Below are 20,559 nucleotides of genomic sequence, written 5' to 3'. Positions count from 1 at the left end.
CGCCTTCCTGAAAACACAGTTGGCTGTCCCTGAGACAAGTATTAAATCAGAAGAAGGCATCATCATTAATGAAATTGGGTCAGGAAAACACAAACTTCTCAGTCTTCATGATGCATCTCTCAGGGCACGAACAAATCTCTGAGTCTCTTTGGAGGAAAACAAGCTAGGAAATCTACCATATTCCATATTTTAATTTCTTCCTTCCTACAAACTTAGTCAATAGGAGAATTTTACAAGGGTGTATTGGAAAACAGTGGGATGACCTAAAAATTCATCTTCTGCCAAAACAAATGCAGTTTCTTTAAACTACTATGGAGAAGCAGTGGCTCTACGATTTAAACTCTAAATCCTTCTTGAGCTATCCTGATTCACAGATGAGATCCAGGCTCTAAGCATACATCTTTTAGGAGTATATTGCAATTCTTCTAGAATGACATGTTTAGCTGTGACTAATGACTGTCAATTGATGTCAGCATTTTCTTGAACAACTAGCAGAATCCCCTGGGGAACTGTAGGTCAGCTGAACAGTCTTTCACCTTGCTTAAAGTGCAGTTGGCTGTGACCTTTGGAATGGGTATTTTGTGATGAACATTTAATATATTATATGAATTTATTATCATTCTCATTATGGGTATTATCTCACTCCATTTGTTTGTGATCCTGAAATAAAAATAAAATATTGTCCACCCAGTAGAGAATCATGTCCCTTTTGGACAAGTTGAGTAGAGTTAGTAAAGGAGGGGAGGTGAAGGGCAAGAGAACAGCAGAGAAGAAAAGGATGGTCCAGTTCACTATAAGAAGACGTGAAACTAGCTTAACTCTTAAAAATTCTTTGTTATATCATCACACTATGAAGGAGAACACTTCAAATATGGTGACTGTGGATCCATGGCAAACTTCTCTAAGTTGCTTGGTAGATAATGCGCCAGATTTCAAATCCAATCTCAGACACCTACCAGCTTGTGTGGCCCTGGGCGAGTCACTTAACTGTTGTTTGCCTCAGTTTTCTCATCTGTAAGATGGAGAAAATAATATACCTTCCTCATAGTGGTGTTGTGTGGATCAAATGAAATAATATATAGGGAGATTTTGGGAAAACTTAAAGCTATATCTAAATATTAGGTATGATAATAATGATCATTATTATCATTGTTATCAATATTTCCATTGGTGCTTGTCAGGAGCATTCTATTATGCTCTCAAAGGCCTGAGAGTTGGCCTTGCGTGGGCTAGAACAGGGTCCTCGGTGGGGACGGAGATTTCTTCAATGACCCTCCCAGTATCCCTCACTGTACTTTCTTGCCGTATTTGCCAAAGAGAATTTTCTGATATTTGTTGGAACCCATATAAATCAAGGTCTTTCCTTTGCATTCATGACAAGGTGTAACGTCCAATTTGGGATCTCCTAGTGGAGGCTCCCAAAGGATTTAGCCAAAGTGTCTCTCAAGATCACAACAAATGCAAAGATTCAATAAGGTAATAAAAGCTCTGGAGGCTTCGTCTGCCCTTCGAGGAGAAGCAAAGCCTTTGGCTGAGCTCGCGGTTATTTATTGGAAGCAGACAGCGCCCGCTATAGAGAGGGGACCACAAACAGCCCGCCCCAAATCTACCCTATTATCAGGCAATAACATGAAAAATCTCATTTGTCTGATGGGCTCGTTTTCCCCTTGAGGTCCTTCTCCTTCTCATTTCCTGACAGTCTGTCAAAACACTTCAAGTCAACGGAAAGGTTTCATTTCCCTGATAAGTATGTGGGACAAAAATGAAAGCTTTTCCCTTTTGATGATAAATGTTCAAAAGAATCTAAATTAATAATAAAAACCACTTCACAATTCAATTCCCAGGCTGCTTTATTTTGGTGTGTGTTTATATGTTTATATAAAGACAAAAGTCTTTCATTTTATTAGAATCCTAGGTCCCGAAGTGGTAGGGACCCCAGAGGCAATCTCGGCCATCATTTTACAAGTAAAGAAACTGAGGCTCAGGACAGCAAGTGATTTTTTTCCAAGTTCACACCAGGCTATGAGCATCAGAGATAGTATTTGAATGCAAATGCTCTGAGTCAGTGCTCCTTCTGGAGCTCTTTGTTTATCTAGGAAAAGCATCATGGGGTGGTGGATGCAAAGTCAGTAAGATCTAGGGGTGAATCCCTCCCTCAGCTAATTATGTGACTGTCAAGTCCCTGATTTTTCTGTTCCTCATCTGTAAAACGGAAGCAATAAAATCCCCAGCCTCTGAGAGGTCACATGATCAAATGCGATCATAGATGAAATGCACCTTAAAAGGTGCTTTAGTAGAGGGGATTTTCTCATCTGTGAGTTCCCTGGGACCTTGAGATCTCATCAATAGTCCCATCTGCTCAAATGAGAGAATATGAATAAAGAAATTTGCAAAATATAAGCATGATATACACTTATCATCATTCTTATGACCAGCATTATTCTATTCCATTTGTTTGTGATGTTGTCAATGATAACAACAACTAGCATTTATATAGCAATTTCAAGTTTGCAATTTGCCATATATATATATATATATATATATAATCTTATTTGACTCCCACAACAACCCTATGAATTAGGTACTAAAATTACTGCCATTTCACATATATAGAAACTGAAGTCAACAAAGTGACTTACCCAGAATGTCATAGCTATTACATATCTTTTTTTTTCCTGAGGCAATTGGGGTTAAGTGACTTGCCCAGGGTCACACAGATAAGAAGTGTTAAGTGTCTGAGGCTAGATTTGAATTCAGGTCCTCCTGACTTCAGGGCTGGTGCTCTATCCACTGCACCAATCTAACTCATGCTTATTACATGTCTTTGATAGAATTAGACTTGGGTCTTTCTGATGCAAACTTTGTCTCTATGAAACCCAGGTGCCCATGACAAGTGCTGAATAGAATTATTTAGACAAAGATACAAGGTAATAAGAAATCAGGCTTCCAGTGCCTTGTCGTTAGATCATTCCTTATGGTGATAATGGTCATGGTACTTATTATGAGATCATAAGAAAATGATTAATTATTATATTATAATGATTATTGATTATAGCTTATGTTTAATTAGATATACATATTTTCACTTATATGTATTTTAAAATAATTTATATTATACACATATAAACATATATATGTACATGGGCATCTAGATGGCACAGTAGGTAGAGTATCAGGTATCTAGTTTCAGATACTGACCCTGGAAAAGTCACTTAATCCTGCTTGTCTCAGTTTCCTCATCTGTAAAATGAGCTGGAGAAGATGATGGCAAGCCAAGTATCTTTGCCTAGAAAACCCCCCAAGAAGGATCACAAAAAGTCTGATGTGGCAAGAAAAATGACTCTGTGAGATGATGGACCTTATGGGAATTGTTATTCCCATTTGACAGATGAAGAAACTAAGGCTCAATGACTTGGGCTCTGTCACACATCAAGTGACTGTCAGAAGCAGGATTCAAATATAACTCTTCCAAAGCTTTTCCCTCTTTTTTTAGTTTCTTTAAACTTCAATTTCTATAATGTAGATTCTAGATAATAATCCTTAAGGCTTTTATAAGGATGAAATGCAATCCTGATTTGAGAGCTAGAATAACCCCCTAGTGACCACATTTGGTCCTGTAACTCTGAGTATACTGAAGCCTGGGGAGGCTGTCAGTTGCCTCCCAATCCCTCAGTGAGAGCAGTAAGATTTAAATCCAGATACTCTTTCTTTCAAGGGAGACATCCTTCTGTTGCAGCATGTAGCACCTGCAGGGAATATAAAAGTGCTTTGGAAAAGCTTTGGAAAACCCTGATAGACAGTTAGGAGATGTTGGGAGTTTCTCCAGAGTTCTCCAGAGGCAGCACAATGTACCCACACCCACCCTTTCCAAGTCCACACTTAACTAAATACTTTAATCTCATGCTTCACCCTTTCCACTCCCTGGATGGAAGCAAGCAAGCTTCAGACTTTGTTAAAAATTCACCAGTAAGTTTAATGAGTCAAGTTACAAAAATGAATCAATTGCAGGTCAATTAGGGAAGCAATATGGTATGATAAATGGCTTGAAGTCAGGAAGTACTGAGTTTGATCCACCTGAAACACTTTATGACCTATGGAAAGTCACTGAATGCTCTGAGCCTCAGTTTTTCTATCTGCAAAATAGGACTTATAATAGTACAAACACCCAAGGTTGTTGTGGGAAGAAAATTATTTTAATATTGGTCAAAATCTTTGCAAAATGTCACAGCATTACACAAACGTTTTCTTATGTGATCCTGGAAAGCTGACTTTCAGTTTCCTCAATTTTAAAATGGGAGAATTGGACAGGATGGTTTTGGACGTGATGATTTATAAGTTCCATTCTAATTCTAAACCTATAATGCCATAATATCATGATCGGTTAGTTTGTGATCATTCAAAAGATCACTGAGCTTCACGCCTAGAGATCTGCATTCAAGTCTTAGATCTGAAACTTACAAGCTGAGTTGTAATGGACAAGTCTTCCTCTCTTTGGGGGACATAGTTTCCTCTTCTGTACAATAAAAATAATAATAATTAATAATCTGTGCTTCACTTTAGAAGAGCTGTCGTTACAGCAATACTATACAAAGATAAGTTTTTGTTATGTGGATTGTTGTTGATAGTTGTTTTCAGTCATGACCCTATTTAGGGTTTTCCTGGGAAAGACACTGGAGTGATTTGACATGTCTTCCAGTTCATTTTACAGATGAGGAAACTAAGGCAAATAGGGGTAAGTGACTTGCCCAGAGATCAGATTTGAACTCGGATTTTCCAGAATCCAGGCCCAGCTTGGAGTCCTATCCACCGCTAAAGTTAATTTATAACACAAAGATAGTTCCTTATTCATCACCATCCTTCATAACTTCCCATCATAAGTAGAGGTGCCAACTTTATAAAGCAGGGGTCCTCATACTTTTTAAATAGAGGGCCAGTTCACTGTCCCTCAGACTGTTGGAGGGCTGGACTATAGTAAAAACGAAAACTTTGTTTTGTGGCCCTTTAAATAAAGAAACGTCATAGCTCTGGGTGAGGGGGATAAACGTCCTCAGCTGCTGCATCTGGCCCGAGGCCATCATTTGAGGACCTCTGTTATAAAGGAATACAAGCTCTCTTTAGGATTAGCTTAAGGAAAATATGCTCAGGCTAATGAAAATTATAGAGAATTCTGATAGTACATAAAGAAATTTAAATGAATTCTCCCACATTCAAATTCTCCCAGTCTGAGCTATATGGTATGATCCCTTATTTGGCTGCAGAGGGCATTCTTGAACTCGACCACTGGCGTGCATTTCAGCTCAGAAGTTCTATGAATCCTCTGACTTTGGACTGCCTTGGAGGGAGGGTCTATTTATTCTATCCCTCCCTTCTCTTAGCACAGATGATCAGAACTTGAGTATGTTCTCAAGAAGCAACACGTTACAAGATTTTATTCCGAGTTACAGTTTTTTTAAAGAAAGATTGATAGTATTTATTTTAGCAAAGTCAAGACAAGTGAAGTAGTCAACAGGCATTTATTGCACTTTTGTGCCAGGCTCTGTGCTAAGCACTTTTAGACATGAAGGCAAGCAAAAAGAAAGGTGGTTCCTGACCTCTAAGAGCTTACATCCTAATGGAGGGAGACAACATAGAAAAGAGAGTGGAAAAGAAGAAATAGGGGGGAAAGATACTTACCCCAGATAGTGATGAAGTTTAGAGAATGAAATATGACTGGACCGAGCCAGTCCTCAAAATGAAACTTCCAGGAGAACTTGCTATTGAGAAAAGGGAGCTACTAGGTCAGAAGGATAAGGAAGCTGAAGCATGGTGGCCAAGTTGGATGTCCATGACCAAAAGGATCAAGACATTAGTGCTCAAGGTGTTTGGCAACAGGATGCAAATTAAGGACTCTGATTTTCGTCTTGCTGTGATGAGTGACCAGAATGTATCACGTGGCTCAATGTGCCTCTATTGGTGGTAAAACATGATTGATATCTCTGTTTCCATGGCTTTATCATATCCACAGTCTGATTTCCAGCTGGAAAGATCTTAATTCTCCCATTATATAGATGGAGAAACTAAGGAATAAGATTATTATTGACCTAGTAAAGTAAAGTGTGTATCATATGTAGAAGTCATCCATCCTTCCCCCATCCTTTCCCAATCTTTCAACAACTCCAATATCCTCTTTCTTTGTTTCTAATGGCAAAATCATATTTCATTACATGTTATATCAGAATTTGTTTGGCTGTTAACTGAACGATGGTTTGGAGTTTGTTTGGGATCAATTATATGCCAATTATCTGACTGGATCCTCCATCCAATATCCCCTATCATGGTGGTAGAGATACAACCCAGACATTCTACCAGACCCTCTCCCCTACCTTGCCCTCAAGGAGATTCACTTCCGCTAATGACAAAAACTCAGTTCTCTGTACCACATGCCTCGTGAAAACTCTACACGCCCTGCAGTACGTGACTCCTATGGAGGCAGAGCTCCGGAACCCCAGAATCGGACTGACATTGCTAAAGATTATAGGAGTTACATTAGGAAAGAGTCCAAGACTCATTCTTCGGTGTCTCTCCCTTCAGCATTGCTATTCGCAGTAGAGGAAGTGGCTTTTCTTCCTCATACCATCATCATCCTAACCCAACAGGAACAATCCTTTTAGCTTTGTTCAAGCTGGATTTCATCTCGCTGCCAGCTGGCCACCCACCAAGCGGGAGACGCATCCTGGGCAGTGACTCCGCCGAGGCCCCGGAATCTGTCTGTGTTGTGTTTGTAATGCACATTCTGCTAGGCTATTAATCATGCTACAGCCTAACCTGCACGGGGCCACTGGAATAATGAATTACCATCTTCTGCCCAAAATGAGTCACACCATGGCCACTAAGGAAACTTATCTCTCCCTGACTCGCTCTCCATCTTTCTCTTCCTCATGCCTCTCTTCTCCCAGGAGCCATCTTGTCACTCTTAATTGGAGCGTTTTCTCCCGTATTTAAGTTCCAAAGTGTCTCTGGGATTCACTAATGGATCCAAAGGCTTAAACAAGACACGTCAAGGGCGTTTCTTGCTTCCTAGTGCAGGCAGATGAGCATAGCCTGCAAATGACTTTGGGTGTGCAGCCAGGAATATCAATGATGCTTTTGAAAAATGAGATAATCTCAGGGAAAACGATCCTAACTATGATAGAAAATGGAGTTCTCAAAGAAACCACAGCTTCTGCGCACATCAGGTGGTTGGGTAAATGCCGTGCAGCCATTGGAAAGATTTCCCCTTTGGTTTGAAGAGAAGTGTGTTGTGTGCCTGGCCTTGTGCTGGGCACTAAAGTACAAAGAGGAGAATGAAATGGTCCCTGCCCCCGAGGGACTCACACTCTAATGGAAACAGACAGCATCTATACAAATAAATATAAAACCGGATTATTGACTAGCCCGATGCCACCAAGAGGCAACATGTAAGTGCTGCCTTTTTCGAGGCAGGACTTTCCAGTTTTAAGCACAATATACCGTGTAGAATCTTATACCTTTACAAGTAACTGGTAAATTAAAAAGCAACAGGTGCTCCTGGCCAGATGCTAGGGTGTTTGGGAAGGTAAACATATGAGGGAGAAGAACCAAGAAGGAAGAAGTAATGGAGTATTGACTTTTCACCCCCACTTAGGGATCCAATAAGTCTCCTCTCTCTAATCCTTCTTACATACAACTGCTGAAGTGGCATTCCTAAAACACAGAACACTCTAGGACTTTGCATCATTCAGGAAGTTCCAATGGTTTCCTCTTGCCTCTAGAACCTCCCTCCAATGTCCTCCTGTAATCGGGCATTTTAAGCAATTCATCCTTTATTTAGATACTACAAGGAGGTTAAATACTAGAGATAAAAGTCCCAACTGTTTTGTGTGTGTGTGTGTGTGTGTGTGTGTGTGTGTGTGTGTAGGAGTCACATACTACAGGGTATTAGTACACAGGAGATTTTCATGAGGCATGTGATACAGAGAACTGATTTTTTGTCATTTATGGTAGATGATCTCCTTGATGGGGCACTTGGTAGAATGTTTTGGCTTACACACACACACACACACACACACACACACCACACACACACACACTGACATATATTCATATATATAATAGTGGCATTAAATATATTTTGGTTATATAAATACATAAATATGTACATACATAAATATATAGAGATATGTATATTTATATGTCTCTGTGTGTGTGTATAATGAGGTTCGGGGAAGGATGATAAGTCTTATGTGTGATGCATACTTTACTTTTCTAGGTCAATAATTATCTTATTCCTTAGTTTCCCCATCTATGTAATAGCTAACTTAATATATATATAATTAATATATAAATAAATGATATATATTTGAATATATATATATATATGAAGCCACTTATTTTGGTGGCAAAGAAATAGAACCTAAATTATGTATCATTTGGTGAATACCTAAATAAGTTCTGATATGTAAATATAATGAATATGATTTTGCCATTAAATAAAGAAAGGAGAAAGTTTCAGAGAAATCCGGAAATACTTGTAGGAAATGATGCAGATTTGAGTTAGCAGGTTGAGAACAATTTTGACAGTGACAATGACATTTTAAAGACCAACACCTTGAAAAGACTTGAGGACTCTTGTTGATGCAAAAACCAAGTCCAGGTCCAGAGGCCCAGTGACAAAGCAGCTACTTCCTGATCATTTTTAAGAAAGGTGTTCGAGTCTTGGGTGCAGAAGAAACTATCCATTTGGGGGTTTGGCTAATATGGGAATTTACTCTTCTCAACCATGCATGTTTGTGAATAAGCACAGGAAACAGTTAGGAGAGAAAATAACTGCTCATTAATTGAAAAGCTCTTTTTTTTTTTTTTTTTTTTTTTTTTACTTTTTAAAAGTGAATGCAAAGTATATTCTTGAAGGAAGGCTCTAACACAAAGTGGGGTGGGTCAGGAGACATCTCATGTAGGAAGTGGCTTTTGAGCTGAGCTTGGGATTCTAAGGGAGAGTATTCTGAGTGTAGTCTGGGCAAAGACTGAGGTAAGAGATGGAATCTTGTGAGTGAGGAACAGGGGATGTCTCCTTTAACTGGACCATGGAGTAAGACAAGGGAAGTGGTGCATAATATATTTGGAAAGGCAACATCTCAATAAAGGGTGGATTGCTTAAAATGCCCGATTCCAGGAGGATATTGGAGGGAGGCTCTAGAGGTAACAGGAAATCATTGGAACTTTCTGAATGTTGGAAGTGTCCTGTGTTTTAGGAATGTCGTTTCATCAATTGTATATAAGAAGGATTAGAAAGGGGAGACTTATGGGACCCCTAAATTGGGATGAAAAGTCAATTCTCTATTACTACTTCCCTCTTTGGTTCTTCTTCCTCCAGGACCTGGGTAGGATCCCCTATTTCTTTGTATTTACCAGTTATTTTGAAAGACTTGAAATTCTACGTGGTATATTGTGCTTAAAATTGGAAAGTCCTGCCTCAAAATAGGCGGCAACTACATGTTGCCTCTTGGTGGTATTGACTAGTCAACAACTTTGATAAGAGTCCCTCTTTCACAGAACACGGACTCCTGGTTTCTGGTGATAATAGAAACATGCTTTTGGAGAAGCAGAGATAATGAGGAGCAGCAAGTAGTATCCAGAACCTTTGACCTCTTAATTGCCATGTCTGGAATCATTCTAGCTAAATGGCTGATGGGATTTGACAGCTGCTAAGCGGTGGCTGGGTAGTGTCAGTCTATTAAGTCTAATTCCTGATCAGTCGGTCAATCAATAAGTTTCTATTAAGAACCAGCCAAATGACAAGGCTTTGTGCTGGGAATACACATATTACCTCCTCCGTCAAATCAAATACTGCTTTCCCTCAAGGAGCTTCTATTCTCTCAGGGAAGATAGAAATATAGAAAGTATTTATAAGATAAGTACATTGATACAGGATAATCAGTAAAGCTGTAAAGCTTTTGGAAGGATCAGGAAAGATATATGGGAGATACCAATGAGTTGAGCTGTGAAAGAAATTAAGGATGCTCATTGTTTCAACCCTTCTCCAGTAAAACCCCAATAACTCAAAAGGATGTTCTTCCTGTGTGTAGATACATCCATAACTCGGTGTTCCAATTCAGTAGCCATTAAGCTCATCTAACTATATATTGGAATTAGAAGATACATTTCTGCATTTTGAAATACAAAAACAAAAACGAGGTACACTGGGAATAAAGAAAAAGGATATACGCACACAAACACATATACATACATGAAAGAAAGAGCAGTCATATCAGAGAAATAAGGATCCAGAAAGACTTTCCTGGAAGAAGTGGTGACTCTCATGCTGAGCTTTGTGCTGAGTACAAGGGATTCTTCAAAGCAAGAGATAAGGAGAGAGAGTATTACGGGAATTCAGGACAGCGGCAGAAATATTTGAGAAATGACAAGATGGTTAGTTTGTCTTAAACATGGAATATGTGGAAGGCAGAAATGGGTAACGAGCCTAGAAAGGTATCTAGGAGCCAGATTTTGAAAGGCAGAATGAGGGTTTTGGACAAGGTGTCTTAAAAGTCTTAGAGTAGTAACTACACTGTAGTGTCGTTAAGACTGCATTGGACTTAAATGACCTTGTATCAGTACCTAGAGATAATAGAGAGCCACTGAAGTTCTTTCAAAAAAAAAAAAAAAAAAAAGGTGTAATTCCAATGTATTAGTGATGAAGAGAGCCATCTATACCAAGAGAGAGGACTGTGGGAATCGAGTGTGGTTCACAACCAGCATTTTCATTCTTTCTGTTATTGTTTTCTTGCATTTTATTTTGTTTCTCTTTTTTTCTGGTTTGATCTGATTTTTCTTGTGCGGCAAGATAATTGTATAAATACATATGCATATATTGGACTTAATGTATATTTCTACTATGTTTAACATATTGGACTACTTGACATTTAGGGGAGGTTTGGGGGAAGGGGGAGGAAATTGGAACACAAGATTTTGCAAGGGCTAATGTTGAAGAATTGTCCATGCCTAAGTTTTGGAAAAATAAAAAGCTTTAATAAAGGGGGAAAAAGAAAAAGGAAAGAAAAAATAGGTGATATCAAAATAGCGCTATTAATTTAGCAAAACTTTGACATAAATGTATTTGTTAGTCACAGTACTTTGGAAACCAGAAATCCATCTACATGCAAGGTGTATTCCTTACTCAGTCTACAGACAACTTGATACTCTTGGATCTTTTCTGGTCCTCCTTACTGGTATGAATTTGTCCTAACAATAGACCATCAAGACCCAGAGGAGTGGGTGCTCCTCAAGTGCAGAGGCCGCTTCTTTTTATTTTTGCATCTTCAGCTACTGGTACCCTTACTGATTATCCTGTATCAATGTATTTATCCTATAAATACTTTCTATATTTCTATCTCCCTGAGAAAATAGAAGCTCCTTGAGGGAAAGTATTATTTGAATTGATGGGGGAAGTAATCTGTGTATTCCCAGCCCAAAACCCTGTCATATGTCTGGTTCTTAGAAACTTATAAGCTTAAGACAAGCTTAGGCTTGTCCTAACGTCTGCGGAACTGAGGGGAACCAGATTTTATTGTTTATTGGACAAATTTTTTTGGCAAGGATCTTCAAGACGATCTCATTTGGCTCCCTCATATTACAGATTAGGGACTGGGCCCAGGTCTTGGCCAGAGTCAGGCAATAAGGAGCAGAACTGTTCTGTCTCTCTTCTCTCTGTGCTGTATTATGAGATCTGCATGTGGATTTAGAGAAGCCCTCATGTAATTCTGTATTCCTTACCAGGATCCTCACCATGGGCTTCCCCAAGTTGGGAGAAACATTAGTTGGTGGGGACCGGGGAGAGAAGGGAAACTGGATTTGATAAGAAAACTGAAAATCCTTATATGGTCCTAGAAGCCAAGCCCTGAAATAGTAACCCGGGTTAACAAAATGCCTGATTGGATTAATTTATGCCCATGTTTGTTTCCTTTCTTTCTCTCTCTCTTACAGAGTGACTTGTGGTCTTTGGGAATCACAGCCATTGAAATGGCAGAAGGTGCCCCCCGTAAGTAAGGAAGTCTCAGCTGGGCAGGGTGGGGGGCAAAGGGAGCCGGGAGCATCTGTCGCTAAGCTAATGGTGGAGAGCTGCCAAGAGCTGCAATGGGCATTTCTTCTGGTACAGTAAACTGTGTATGGCATCAAGCTGGCATGTTGGGATTGCAAAATTGAGGTTATGTTCAACAGAAGCTTGATCCTTGTTGGCCAGTAGGAAGATTTCTTTCTTCAGCAGAAAGAGGCAGAGACGTAGACTGATGAAGACAGTGATAGAAACACTGACAGTCACAGGAGGGCTGGTGCTGAAGGAGGACCAGGCAAAAAGAGAGAGATAGAAAAAGATTTATGGAGATGGTGTCAAGTCACTGGCAGATGCTATGTAGAGTAATGGGGGCAGTGATAAGAGTCACAATCGGGCTGAGCCATGGAGACACAGAGAGCGATGGAAATGGTCACTGAACACCAGAGGGGCTGCTGGCGATGGAGAAGCAGACAGAAACCATGGGGGCCTAGGAGCTGGAGAGAGATGTGGGGACAGAGAGAGGTGGTAAGATGGCAACAGTGAGGCACAGTGCTGGAGACACAGACAGGGGACTGTGGGAGACACAGAGGCACCGACAGATGGATGGAGAGAGACAGAAATGGAAGCACAGGCAAGGAGAAGAAGGGGGAGGGGGCAGAGAGATAGAGAAATGGAAGCACAGGTGGAAGAGGAAGAAGAGAGAGACGGAGAGCAAAACAGAAAGAGACAGAGAGAGAGAGATGGAAACATAAGCAGAGTGGGGAAAGGGGGAAAGAGGGAGAGACAGAGGCAAAGAGAAAGAGACTGATGGAAACATAAGAAATGGGGGCACAACCAGAAATCATTGGAAGTCCAGAGAGAGATAAGAAAGGCTGAGATAATGCTGGAGAGTGATAGAGATACACAGAGAGGGAGATAAAATCAGATGGAGACAAAGAAAGAGAGACCAAAACTGATGAGAGTGACTGGGCCGGATGTGGAGTGATGAAGGTCCAGGAAGGAGCTAGAAATTGATGGCAACAAAATGCAGGACTGACTGATGGAGACAGGTGAAGACACAGGAAGAAGGAAATGGAGACAAAACTCTATAGACTAGTAAGGCAAAGAGAGAGAGAGAAACTGTTGGAAAAACAGAGACCAATAGAAAACCAAAATGGTGACAAAGACAAGACAAAGAACCAGAGAGATGGTGGCAGAGACAAACAGAAAAATAGGAGAAAAGGCAGAGGACAAAGGAAAATAAAATTCCAGGACAGTTGTTTTCTGGAGAAATTGAATCCATGAGGGATTCTTGAGTCCCCTTCTGCCCAACAAAAGAAATCTTTAAGTAGACAACATGGATCGAATAGCAAAGATTCTAATTTACAACTCAAGCCAAGGTAAAAGGTAGACTGGACACACTTGAGCCTCATTGTTTCCGTCCATATTAGATATTGATTTTGAGATTACCCACTTGTATTCGAGTTAAGGTGGACAGTGCTATGGCTGATAATGTCTTCCTTCATCCAGTTCTCTGGTGTTTGTAGTACAGACTGTAGCTAATTCTCTCTGGTTTTTCCTCTTAAAACAAATAGAATTGGCCATCTCTCATGACAGACTGTTTATTAAAGTCATTCTATTTTTGGTTTTTCCTCCAAAGCTGTTCCTTTCCTTTTATTACTTTATCTAGAGTTGATAGACTCAACTGGCTACAGAATTAGCTCTGCCAGTCACTGCCCATTATTTAGAAATGCCCAGTCCATATAGGATTGATTTAGCTGTAATTAATATGGACATTTCCCAACTGTTATAGTATTTATGGGGCCTATAATGCCAGTTGTTTTTGTTCAGTGATTTTAGCCACGTCTGCCTCTTTATGACCCCATTTGGCATTTTCTTGGCAAAGATACTGGAATGGTTTGCCATTTCCTTCTCCAGTTCATTTTATAAATGAGGCAAACATGATTAAGTGACTTGTTCAGGGTCACACAGTAAATGTCTGAGATCAGTTTTGAACTCAGAAAATTGAGTCTTCCTATCTCTAGACCTGGTGCACTATGACGCTACCTAGCTGCCTTATACTGTTAAAGGCATCTATAAATTACAAAGTCATATCTTAGCACCATTCTTTTTCCCCTTGAGGCAATTAGGGTTAAATGACTTGCTCAGGGTCACACAGCTAGGGCCTGTTAAGTGTCTGAGATCAGATTTGAATTCAGGTTCTCCTGACTTCAAGGCTGATGCTCTGTCTACTGCACCACCTCGCTGTCCCTCTTAGCACCATTCTTGATAACTTTTGCAGATAGAATCTAGTCACTTCTAGGAAAAATTGTTCATAGTACTGCGGTATAAAAAGAAAAACTTACAGAACCACAAAATTTTAGGGTTGAAAGGGACCTCAGTGACCAATCCAATGTAGTTCAACCCCAAGTGAGTCCAAATGTATCCAAAATGAGTGCTGGTCCATGACAGGGGATCATCCGGTTTCTGCTTGTTTACTACAATTGTTTAGGGAGACAGACCTGAAAAGACCAGTGACCTTCGAGAGAGAGGACCTGGATTCAAATCCCACCTCTGTCACTTTCTACCTATTTAATAGATTTTTTTTTTCCTTTGAGAATCTCTTTCCTCTTACAGAAAATAAAGGAATTGAATTGGATGTTTTCTAATATTCTTTCCATTTCAAAAATGCTATGATTCTGTGATACTGAATGAGTTTGAGAGGATAGGATAACCAACTTGAATAAAAATAAATTTTGCTAGAAATTATAGTTTCATAATTAAGAGTTAAGCTATTTCTCCAGGTTGACTTCAAGTCATGAAGCTTTCAGAATGACCATTTAGAACCTTGCCTGGCACAGCTGCAATTGTAATAATGCCCCCCAAAAGCAGCATTCCTCCATCTTCATTCTAATGCTTTGCTCCGCCTCCCACCAAAGTCCATGTAGATGACAGCATACTTGGATGAACCTTAGAATCCCAAAATTACAGACCATATTCCACTGATCTTCTCAAATTCATGAAGAAGATTTCTATGTGGGACAATCCAACAACAATTTAATCCAACAAGCCAAGAGTGCATTAATTATCTATTACACAGAAGACCTAGAAGTCCAAATGTTTTCTATGAATTATCATTTCTCATTAGATTGAATTACTAAATGGAAAAATGGATTATATAATTGAGATTGAAATATAGAAACATTTGTACATAATATAGTCTCTACTTTTCATTCTATATAATCAAGCTACAAAGACAAGTTAGGTGGAGAAATTCATAAATATCTGGTTGATATCAGACAGCTGAGAGAGAAAATTTCAGTAATTTAAACAATTATAGGCTCTAAAAGAAATCTAACTTTGGACCTTCAAGGAAATAGTAAAATAGAAATAATTTTGTATTCTAAAAAATGGAAATATGGGCTTGAATTTAAGCAAGGACATCATGGTGATAAAATCAATAGGGGATATTTTGTGGGACTTTAAAATTTGCAGACCCTTTATATAAAATCTCATTTGAGACACTGTAAGAGAGAACATTGTATAGGAACAGATTTTCAGCCTTGACATCAGGAAGACCCGAAATCAAAATCTGTCTTGACTTTCTGACTCTAGATAAGTCATTTGATCTCCATTTTCCCAAGCAACTTTCTAAAACTCTAAACTACAGAGTAGCTGCCCATCTTCGGCTGGTAAAGGAGATCAAAAGTCTGGTCTGAAAAACTACCAGTAAGTTGTGAATAGAAGTCTATTTCCATTTCTACTTCCATAGAAGTTTTTCATTGACTGGCTGGCTGGTTGTTCGCCTTCATTCTTGAAGAGCACCAAAATGACATCCCAAATGAGCAAATGGAGGCTTAGAATTTAAATGAAAGAAATAGAGGCTCTGGGATTTACCTAGAAGTTGAAGTGCTAGGATTAAAGGTTGGAATTTTAATCACAGTCATCCTGAATTGTCAGCTCAACAAACATTAAGCATTTGTCATGTGCAAAGTTTTAGGGAAGCAAATAGAAAATGAAAAATAGATTTTATCCTCAGGAAGCTTATATTCTATTAGGAGCTGTAATACATACACAGAAAGATAAATCTGATGTGTCACATGGCTATGTCATAATGGGAGGGAGAAATTTGGGGTCAATTGGACCCTTCTAATGTTACTTAATGATGAACAGTGCCCTGCCCCCAACATCCACACAAATGCTGAGAGTCTGATGCATTTTATAACAAGATTCAAGCCATTATTTAGTGACCTGCTGAGCCTCCAGCTCAGCTCGGCCACAGCGGAGACAGAAGCTCAGTGGCCACTCTTATCAAGCAGCAACCAGGCAGGACCCAGTTTCTTTAAATGGGAGGGCAGAAGTAAATATCTTTATGCAATGGTAATTTTCAAATGTTACCTATTCAATAATTCTGTGCCTTTAGTCCAAACCCTTATTTTCAAGTATTGCCATGTCACAGAGAGAATATTAAGACTTCACTTTCAGTTAGAAACACCCAGGACTCCACTCCCATCCCCTGTATATCCTAGCTGTGTGATTCTGGGCAAGTTAGCTTCTAAGAACCTCAGTTTCTTTCCTTGACAAATTTTGGTTAATAATGCCTGTATTGCCTACTTCACTTTTTTGAGGCTCAGATGACATTTTGAGGTCACATAAAGGGTTCTTTAAAAAAAAAAAACTATCATTTCTATACATCTTTTAAAGTCCTCCTGAATGAGAGCACACCTATATTTCCTACTCTGGATCATCTGGTCATTTTTGACCAGTTATATCATTGAGACAGAAAGGAAGAAAGGAAACATACATTTATTATATGTCTCCTATGTACTGGGCTCTATGCTAAAGACTTTATAAATATCATCTCATTTGATCCACACAGCAACTCTGGACAGGAGGTACAATTATTATTCTCACTTTATAGTTGAAGAAATCAAGTGATTTGCCCATACAGCTATTCAGTGCCTGAGAAAGAGCCTTGTACTAGTGGTAGCTGTGGAGGAAATACGTTTGTCTATATATTACTAATTCTGGGGGGGGGGGGTTTCTTCTTGCCTAACTGAACCATGAGATATTTGAGTCAGCCTTCTGCCTCCCAGTGTGATTAATGCCTTTCATCTTCTCTTCCAGCTCTTTGTGATATGCACCCCATGAGAGCTCTGTTCCTAATTCCCCGGAACCCAGCCCCTCGGCTGAAGTCTAAGAAATGGTAAGTCTGGACACCTAAAGGGATTGTCCTTACGTGATTCTTACAAACCAGCTCGAGACCATATCTGGAGCTCATGATAGTGGCCCTGGGTTGACATTTCCCTGATGATTTTCTGTAATCATTCGTTCGTTTGTTTGACTATATGTTTTCAATACCTACTCTAACAACAAAAATAATGATGCTAGCTAGCATTTATGGAGCTCTTCAAAGTTTGCAAGGTGCTATTTGTGTATATCTCTGTGTGTATATATACATGGATGGATAGATGGATGTGAGTAAATAACCTCATAAGGAAGGTGCTTCTGTTAACCCTGAATCTTTCAATCAGTTATAAGTATTTTAATCTCTTACTATAATATTTAGAAAGTGATTAGCACAGTTCTGGCACATAGTAGGCACTATGTACATACAAGCTAGATACTTTATCTAGTTCTGGCAATATAAATATAGACAAAAAGAAAAAGACGCTTTTGTTTTAGGGAGTTCATATTCTAAAGTATGGAGACAATACATAAAAGGGGGCTGAAAAGTAAGCCTGGGGAGGATGTAGGACTCACAAAGAGAGATGCGGATAATGTTCATAGAGTCAGAAATGGAACCAGGGGAAGATGAAGAAGAATGATGCTGGCAAAATGAATCCTGAACTTGTGAAAAAGTCACTCAGTGGATAATATTTGTTGAGTGCCCTTGTGTTGAGCAGAGTGCTAGATATTGGGGATACAGATCCAAAGAATGAATGGTCCTGAGTTTAAAAGAACGTATGTTTAGAATAGGCAGCCTGGCATAGGGAATAGAAGGCAAGCCTTGAAAATAGGAAGACCCAAGACCTTGCAATCATTCAAGTACTGTGCCTTTGGACAAGGCTCTGACCCACTCAGGCCCAGTGGTTTATAACAGAGGTTCTTAACCTGGAGCCCAAAGCCCCTACCAGGTCCGTGGATAGATTTCACGGGATTTATCAACTTGGAAAGGAAAGAAAATTAAATGTTTTTTTTTTTTTCCACATAGTTGGTTTTCTATGTAAGCCTATTTTTTACTTTAGACATTTAAATACATCCTTTTGAGAATAGCTTTGCCAGATTGGCAGAGGGGGTTCATGACACAAAAAAGCAATTAAGAATCCCTGGTCTATAACTTACAGACAATAGTAATTTCACATTTCCAAAGCCCTTTAAGGTTTGCAAAGTGCTTTACATAAATTATCTCATTTGATTCTCACAATAAGCCTGTTAAGTAGGTACTATTACCATTTCCATTTCATCGTTTCTATTCTGCATTTACAAATGAGAAAAATGAGGGTAAGCATGGGCAAGTGACTTGGCCAGGATCACACAGCTAAGAAGGGTCTTTTGAGCCTGGTTCTTCTCTACATGAATTCCAGCATTTTATCCATTATATCACTGCCTCAAATTTGCCAGGCTATGTCCGTTGAGGGATTTTTCCCATCAGAGATGGCTCACCCTCTATGAATGCACAAATCTGGGTGAAAGAGAATCAAAATAAAATAACATCAGTATCCAAAAACCCAGTCTCTCATGCCATCATTAAACTTCAATCATTGAACTTCTCTGGATTTTAATTTTATCATTTAAAAGATAAAAGGGCAAGGAGACTGTAGGGTCTGAACATTCTGCGCAAACACTGTCTACACACTGTGATTCAATCCAAGCTGCTTCTAAGTCAGTTTTGAAAGGCATTAGGACTAATTCCCCAACTTCATAGGCTCGTCATTGGTATTATTTCTTAATGTTAATCAATCCTTAGAATCAACCAAAAAGTATATAAACTGCATGAAATTTCTTGCTTCTCATTGAGAAGGGTGGAGAAATTTGAAGCTCAAAGTTTTAAAATATGTTAAAACATTTTATTATCGTATGCAATGTAATTTAAAAAATAAAATATTTTGGGGAAACATCACTCAAAAGGATAGTTTTTAGTTAGTAAAAAGAATATTGGGATCCAAAGATCTGAGTTTTAACCCTGCTTTTGTGTAGTCTTCGGCAAGTCATGAAGATGGGGAGTTTGGGATTAGGTGGGCCCCAAAATCCATTCCAAAACTACTTGGACATTTTGGTGACAAGAAACATTTATTAAATGTCTACTATGTGCCAGGCACTGTGCTAAATCTGGGGATACAAAGGCAGATAAGCACCAGCACTCAATAAGTGTATATATACTGAATCACTTCAGTCTTGTACCCATTGGAGATTTTCTGGGCAAAGACACAAGAGTGGTTTGCCATTTTCTTCCCCATCTTTTTAAATGGGGAAACTGGGGCAGATAGGGCTAAGCGACTTGCCCAAGTTCACATAGCTAGTAAGTATCTGAAGTCAGGTTTGAACCCAGGAAGATGAGCCATTCTGACTTCAAACCCAGTGAGCTTATCTACTCTGCCACCTAGCAGCCCATATATGTAATAGTTGCTTAATAAATACTGATTGGTTGATTGGTTCTGATGGAAGGACACAAAATATACATAGACCGATGAATATAAAATAATGAGAAGGGAGATACAACACAAAGACCTAGGGGACCTGGAAGTGTTCTTGGAATCGAAGGAAGATAGGAATTTTCCCAAGGCAGACGTGCTACAATCTATCCATCCTCGAGCTAAGGCATAGAGAAGGGATGGCGGGTGCAGAGAACCATTGACTGGTGGTTGTAACTGCACTAAGAGTGAATGCATGAAAGGAGGTAATGGGATTATAGGATCAGAGCTGCTGAGCAGTCGGGCCCTCCAAAAGCTCTGCAGTCCAGCCCTGTAATTTTACAACTGAGGAGACCTTACTGAAACCCAGAAAGGTTAAGTGACTCATAGCCATATTATACAAGTAAGTAAACCATCAGAGGCAAGAAGTGAACTCAGTTTCTCTGAATGCGGAGCTGCCGAGATACAACTGGAAAGATGAAGGGATAGGTAGATAGAGTATGAAGAACAGGTGGATTTTTTTTTATTTCATTCTAAGAGCAATGGGGAGCTGTTGGAAATTTTTGAGTGGGACAGTAGTGTATTTTACTGAGTTCTGCAAGGTCTAGAGAGGTACCTTTTCTCTAGGGACCATAGTCATCTTGAGAGCAGAAAGAAGGATTTGAGATGGAGGACTCACAAATCAGAGGAGGTCTGCTTAGCTTTCCACTGCTGACAACAGCACTGACCCTGTTTCTTTGGAAACAATACAACTTTGATCTTTGCTGTAATCGTTCCATCCCTATAGAGACTTGTGATGTCCAGCTTGAGAAACTAAGCGCCAAGAAATCAGGCTGACTTTTAATCTTCAAAATTTTGAAAGAAAAAAGAAGACAAGGTTCACATTGCTTAAGGGAGATG

At 39.4% G+C, this 20,559-nt stretch overlaps 1 protein-coding gene across 9 annotated transcripts in view; it reads left to right on the top strand.

Moving 5' to 3' along the window:
* The window catches only part of TNIK (TRAF2 and NCK interacting kinase), a 413,088-nt gene that overhangs the window by 252,403 nt on the left and 140,126 nt on the right, over window positions 1-20,559 (top strand). For all 9 annotated transcript variants that reach the window (XM_051983151.1, XM_051983153.1, XM_051983152.1 and 6 more), the window contains exons 8-9: window positions 11,980-12,034; window positions 17,153-17,231. In XM_051983151.1, coding sequence (XP_051839111.1) covers window positions 11,980-12,034; window positions 17,153-17,231 — 134 coding nt within the window. The remainder of the gene's footprint in view (window positions 1-11,979; window positions 12,035-17,152; window positions 17,232-20,559) is intronic.

This window comes from Antechinus flavipes, chromosome 3 (genome assembly GCF_016432865.1).
Source record: "Antechinus flavipes isolate AdamAnt ecotype Samford, QLD, Australia chromosome 3, AdamAnt_v2, whole genome shotgun sequence".
Taxonomy (NCBI): Eukaryota; Metazoa; Chordata; class Mammalia; order Dasyuromorphia; family Dasyuridae; genus Antechinus; species Antechinus flavipes.
Note: the sequence above shows the minus strand (reverse complement) of the source record. Positions and strands in the feature narration are given on the sequence as shown.